General features: G+C 41.6%; 1 protein-coding gene across 1 annotated transcript; it reads left to right on the top strand.

Moving 5' to 3' along the window:
- Positions 1–639: 639 nt before the first annotated feature.
- Positions 640–2,958, top strand: CITED2 (Cbp/p300-interacting transactivator, with Glu/Asp rich carboxy-terminal domain, 2). The gene is made up of 2 exons (XM_015406064.1): positions 640–927; positions 1,564–2,958. Exon 2 carries the CDS (start codon positions 1,571–1,573, stop codon positions 2,273–2,275), a length of 705 nt encoding a protein of 234 aa, XP_015261550.1. The 5' UTR covers positions 640–927; positions 1,564–1,570; the 3' UTR covers positions 2,276–2,958.
- Positions 2,959–6,732: the final 3,774 nt, after the last annotated feature.

Genomic DNA, 6,732 nt, shown 5'->3' with positions numbered 1-6,732 from the left:
AGCTTCCAAGAAGTTGCCTCTTGCTCTAAAGTAGCGGTATTTATACTCTTGCGTGTGCCTGGGAGAAACGCAGCCATTGAAGGCGAGGAAAGGACAATCCTCCCTGCGATTGCTTTCTATGAAATTCTTGCGCTTCCACAAGCACTCTTACGAGACTAGGACGTGACAAGGTGTAACAAATCCCTACATTGAATAGCCCCGAAAGAAACGTCCGCGGCGCTCTGGGAGTCAGTGACAGCACCTAATAGCCTAATAGATGTAAGGAGGTGGGAGGGATGTAAACAGATTAGGGCTGAACGAGAAGCAAAACCGAAGCTTGATCCATTCTTGCGAGCAATGGCTCTCATAGCGGTCGGGGTTTCTTTTTCCTCCCATCGCTCTTCCCACCCAGCTCCGATCCGTTTCAGAGATCAGTGATTCCTCTCCTCCTCTCTCCCCCCCCCCCCCCGCTTTGTATGGGCAATAAAAGGCTCCGGTGGGGATGTGGCTTCTTAGCAATCGCAGCGATCTGAGGCCATCAGCAAACACACGTGTCACTCAGCCAGAAGGAACAGGGTTCTTTGGATGCCTTCCAGTTCCGCCTGGCTTTTTTCTCGCTTGCTCCAGGTTTTACTTCTGGTTGCCTGTGAGGGCTTTCGCTCCTCCCTTTTGAAATCCTATATTAGCTGTGGCCAAAGCAGGCTAAGAAACACAGCTCATTGTTGGCAAGTGTTGATGAGGAACTCGCAAAGGAGTGAGAGAGGAACGGCTTTGGATCTTTCCGCTCCAAGAGCAGCAGCAGCAGCAATAATAATTATTATTACCAACTCCCGTAGTCGCAGAGGAGCAAAAAGAGAATCGCTTGTTTTTATGCTGGGAAATCTTTACTGACTGATTTTTTTTTTTATCAGCACGTTTGAAGCAAAAGAAGAAAAGGGAGGGCGTGAGGTGAGTGGCGAAAGAGCTTGGTTTCCCCCTTTCTTTTTTTCCTTTCGGCAAGAATATGAATGAGAATGTTTGGTGGGGTGGGAGGGAAAGCAGGACTTTTGAGCCGGCGCCCTGAAATCCACTTAACGTTCATATTACAAACAATCCTTTGCAGACTTTAATTCCCGAAGTTCTTGACAAGGAGAGAAAAGGTCGGGTAGAGAGCCGTGCCCTCTGTAGTTCTTATGCAAAGCTTTTATGTTTGGGCAGGTTACATTAGAAACGTGCATGCTTTTTCAGATCCAGAGGCGCTTATTTCAGAGCACATTATTTTTAAATAAGTGTGTTTTGGGGAGGAGGGTGGCTTGTTGCCGTTGTGCAGGCTTCTTTGGCTTCTAGGTGTGCACGAGTTGCGACTCTCACAAGGTGCTTCCTTACTTCTTGTAGTTTTTAAAGAAAATTATTGCAAATGGGTCTTGCTGTGGCCGATTTCTCTGTTTTGTTTTTTAAAGAGAGAAGGGGGGCGGGGAGATCTCAGGATGAGTCGGCTACAGCCTGCAACTGTTTCCTTGGGATAGTGAGTTTTCTGAGAAAGGGAGCATCAGTGGCTGGAACAGAAATGTTTATCTCTTTCTCTGTAAATATTAACTTTTAAAGGCTGGAAATGGCAGACCACATGATGGCCATGAACCACGGGCGCTTCCCTGATGGAACCAATGGGCTTCATCACCATCCCGCACATCGAATGGGAATGGGTCAGTTTCCCACCCCCCACCATCATCAGCAACAGCAACATGCCTTCAGCGCTTTGATGAGCGACCATATACATTATGGAGGTGGAAATATGAATGCAAACAGTGGGATCAGACACGCCATGGGGCCGGGGAATGTGAATGGGGGTCACCCTCCGAGCAGCATGCCGCCGACGGCCAGGTTTACCAGTTCCCAGTTCATGGCCCCTGCGGTGGCAACCCAAGGGGGGCCTTTAACAGCCAGCATGCAGCTGCAGAAGCTCAACAACCAGTACTTCAGCCACCATCCGTATCCTCACAACCACTACATGCCGGACTTGCACCCTGCCAATCATCAGCTCAATGGAGCAGCCCAGCATTTTAGAGACTGCAACCCGAAGCACAGCAACAGTGGCGGCGGCAGCGTGCCCGCCTCTGTGCCCCACGTCCCTGCAGCAATGCTGCCTCCCAATGTCATAGACACTGACTTCATAGATGAGGAGGTGCTCATGTCCTTAGTCATAGAAATGGGCTTGGACCGCATCAAGGAGCTTCCCGAGCTGTGGTTGGGACAGAATGAGTTTGATTTCATGACAGACTTCGTTTGCAAACAGCAGTCCAGCAGAGTGAGCTGCTGACTTCTTGTGAAACAAAAGGACTTTTTATCTGTGTGAATGCAAACATTCCCTCAAGACACAGTATCTCAAAGGCTTTTAGGATCTTGAGTATCTGGGAAACAGAGTAAACTATAAGCTTGTATAAATATGATTTCTCCCTTCTTTGTTTTTAATTGCTGTCATTTCTTTATGTTTAACCTTGGATACTCATTTCTGCCCTCCCTCCCTGTAATGATTCAGTCTTTAGAATTTCTCAGTCTCTGCTTATTTTTTCCCCCCACTGGTAATATGCCAGTTATTTCAACTGTTATGAATATTGGCAGATTGCTTAAACTTGTGGATTTTCTGTAGGCTATCATTTCAAATAACTAGGACAGCATTCAGATTCTGAGTTAAAGGACAAAAAAATGCATTAGTTGGTTGCATGAAGTTCAGGGTAGATTCCTGCACAAATACTGCCCTCTTGCTTTGTTTTTAACTATGCATTGCAGTGCTACTAACTTTTAGTCTGCTTAAACTGGAAGCTTAAGAAATGTGGGCCAAACCTTCCCTGATCAGGAAAAAGAAACCAGTTCCTTAAACTCTGCTATCTGTTCTCCTTCACATCTGTACAGACAATAATAATAGTATGAATGGAATGGTCTCTAGTCGGGGGTTTCTTTTAAAAAAAATTGTTCTAGCTCTTTCAGCAGCCTTTCTTTTATTTTGGCATCATGCTTACATAGTTTATTCAGTTCAATGGGAAAATACTACTGTGTTGAAAGCTTTTTAGGAAATTTTGACAGTATTTTTGTACAAAACTTTTTTTGAGGACATACTTGTTAATTTATTCTATTTTAATTTGCCTGTGTCAATAAAAAAGTTGAGAAATGCTTTAATTATTCCTAGACATCATTTACCAATACATTTTTTTTCTTTAATTTATCCTTCTCTCCCCCCACCAATGTTTGATACACATAGTCAGTCTGAATTTGTTGAACTGTTGGGTCCTGCGAGAAATGTTTTGAAGGAAAACGTACATGACACCATTGTATTTTGTATGTCATGATTGGTGCAGAAGGTGAAAAGGATTTAAGCATAAATATGACATTACAGTTTCATAAATAACATTGTAACATGCCTGTGTAATTTTATCAAAAGTAAAATTGCCAAGAGGCAACAATTTTGTGATTTGCCAACTTACTTGCTTTAAATGTAGTTGTCCAGAATTATGATGCATAAAGTATTTATTCTATTTATCTATTAAACTTTAATTTTTATAAATGCTGTCATTTGATATATCTATGAAACTTTGTTCTTTACATAAAATTATGTTGTGCTGAAGGGTTTCAGGAAAGACAGATACGCAAGGGCACTGCAAATTTTGGTTTCTTGTATCAGGCATAAAAGTGTTCTAGCAGGTGATAGACTTGCATTGCACTGAAATCTGAGATAACATTAGGAGAGAAAGAAGGGGGAAAGAATGCTGGTAATGATGGGAAAGGTTTTATTAGGAAAAGAGGAGCCAGTTGTCTTACAACTGGAAAATGAATGAAAAGTACCAGCTTCCAAATATTTACCTTACAGCAGAAGTATGCTTTATCATTATTACTATTGTTAGGTTTCCTAAATTGTCACTTAAATCTAAGTAAAGTATCAGGCGTTTAACAACCTGTATGTTCCCTTTTTAACAAGGTTGCAGCGGTTTGATGCTAAAGCTTACTCTTAGCCTACCTTGTTCTATTTATGGTAAAAATGTACACTGCTCTTCATTTGATTTAGTAATAGCAAAGATGTAGATGGGTAGCTGTGTTAGTCTGTAGCAGTAGAAAAGAGCAAGAGTCCAGTAGCACCTTAAAGCCAACAAAATATGTGGCAGGGTATAAGCTTTTGTGAGTCACTGCTCACTTCTTCAGATACCTGAAGAACTCAGCAGTGACTCACGAAAGCTCATACTACAGCAAGGATGTCTTTATTTAATAATGCTCAAACCTCAGTGTGAGCAACATGATAGGAATATAATTCCCATTATATTATACATGATAATATTTGAGACCAAATGGAAAAGTTATCAGATTAGTTTTCTTATTAAAATAGCCTCACTGTAACATGTAACACAACCCTAACCTTGTGGAACAGACCATGTGTGTGATTTTAACATGTAGCTTGGCTTCCCTGGGTGAACTGGACTTATTTGCTTTCTCAGTGCTAACTCTTGGGCCATGGCTCAGTGGTAGAGCATCTGCGTAGCACACAGAAGGTCCCAGGTTCAAACCTCAGCATTTCCATTTAAGGGTCTGTCACTAGGTGAGGGGAAAGGCCTCTGCCTGAGATCCTGGAGAGCCACTGCCAGTCTGAGTAGACAATACTGACTTTGAGAGGCTGATGGTCTGATTCTGTATAAAGCAGTTTAATGTGTGCTTCTGTGTGAGGCACCTGCTATTTATCACTGGTTATCTTATAAGTAGTGTATGGAAGGATCCATTAAAAATGAATGGGGTGGGGAGTTCTGCTTTGAGGCAGGGAACTGAACTTGATAGTATTTTGGTTTCAGCCTTCTGATAACATTATCATTTAAAATGCAGAAATTCAATTTCCCTTAAAGAATATGGATGAAAAAGTAGTCAAGAACAAAAGACATCAATATAAGTAATATTTTGAGTAACACACACAAGTGATTTCAAACAATAATTGCGTAGGCTTCTAAAATCATACCATTATAATTTATTACAATATCCTCTGTATTTGTGTGAAAGCCAGGTATTGTAACCATACATCCACTTATAGCTGTTTAAGTAATCTGCAGCTTTAAACTTGGACTTGGTGGAAGTGAGGTTTTGATATTTCGAGCCAGGAAAATCTATGCCCAAAGAATGGGGACAGGACTATAGTTGTATAATGATCAGGTTTCTTCACCTTATTGGTTCAGTGTTATTTAGAAGTATATTCTGAGCAGCTTGTGCACTGTTTGAATTCAAATATTCTGTATAAAATGGATGAGAGAGTCCTCTGCTTTGGTGGGGATTGACTTTTATTCTGTAAAGTTGTTTAAAGCTTAGATTCATCATACTCCCAGCATCTATAATTCCTTCACAAATAAACTCTCTCGTAATAGCCCTTCTATAAATAACTTTTCTTGACCGTGCAACTAGTTGCATAACTCCTCTGGTTAATACCAGGTGAGATTGAACCATCAACCGTGCAGTTCACAGTAAGGTAGGGAAGCAGTTTAGTCAGGGCCAAAGTGGCAGCACACTCAGGTTAGTATCCGACTGTAGTTCTTGTCAAATGTACAGTACTGGCCCTCTGAGTAGCTTTATAACATTTGTCTCATTTGCATGCTACATTTCCAGGTGTACGCTTAAATGGCGTGAATGTATCAAAGCGAGTCTTAGAATGCAGGCAAGCTTGAAAAGCACTGCTAAACAGAATACTCTAGGAATCACATTTTATAATACTTTTCTGCAATATGATAATGAGGGTGGTTATATACAACTGCAAGGCAACATTTCCAAACCGTTAATGTGGTCCCATCATTGATTCAAAGGTGACACTGCAGAAGCATAGTCAATGCATGAATTCTGAACTGCAGGTTTTCCAGCTGATACCGTCTGCCTTAAGTTTTCCTAAAACTGTTAAATTGCTTATTTGCATTAGACCAAAGTGTTTAACCATAATGTGTGCAGTGACCTAGTTTACTTAGCCAATGCCAGATATTTTTTGCAAACGAAGCTGTTGGAGGGGAGTGTGTGTGTGTGTGTGTGTGTGTGTGTGTGTGTGTTGCATTCCTGTTTAAGTTGCTTATAGCACAGGAAACTTGACCTCTGTACTTTGGCACTTTTTCAAAAAGTTCTAATATGGTACATGAGCTCTACTGTTCTTTAAGCCATGTCCATAAATAGACACAGTGTTTTATTTGCAATGGAGATCAGTGATAAGCCTCCGTGCGCAGAAGCAGCACAAAAGACACTTGTTAGGGAAAATAGATGCTGATTAATAAAACCACGTCACTCTCTTTGTGGTTGGCGGAAAAATACCAGTGACGGACCTACTTTGTGCTGGCGCTGAGAAAGACATCACACGGCTGTGATGGATCTTGCAAGAACAGTGAGCTCCCCACAGCTGTTTATGAGGTGCTCTAGGGAGACACACTAAGAAATCAGTTGACATCTATTGTGCAGTTTATAGTCTGGATGACTTTTACAACTGCAAAAGCCTGTGCTGCACATAAATTGATGTCAACAGTAAAGGCCAGATCCTTTAGAGCAAAATATTAATCCACTAATCTGTTACGGGTGGCCAGCTTTGAAATGTAAACACGCTTCCGTCTTGAATGTATTAGGTGTTGGTGCCACCTTGTGGAATTGCAGATCAGAAAAGAATGGCTAAAAGGCTCCCTTCCCCCCACCTTTCACACATACGCAATGGCCTTTCTTTGTGAAATGAGCCATCCAGCCATTAGGCAAATAGCTAACTGGGCTACAGGAATTCTATAAAGA

This window comes from Gekko japonicus, unplaced genomic scaffold (genome assembly GCF_001447785.1).
Source record: "Gekko japonicus isolate JY-2015 unplaced genomic scaffold, Gekko_japonicus_V1.1 scaffold531, whole genome shotgun sequence".
Lineage (NCBI taxonomy): Eukaryota > Metazoa > Chordata > Lepidosauria > Squamata > Gekkonidae > Gekko > Gekko japonicus.
The sequence above is the reverse complement of the archived record's forward strand: the minus strand, read 5'-3'. Positions and strand labels throughout refer to the sequence as shown.

Excerpts from the sequence above, each read along its gene's own strand:
- CITED2 (XM_015406064.1), top strand. The coding sequence starts at position 1,571 with ATGGCAGACCACATGATGGCCATGAACCACGGGCGCTTCCCTGATGGA.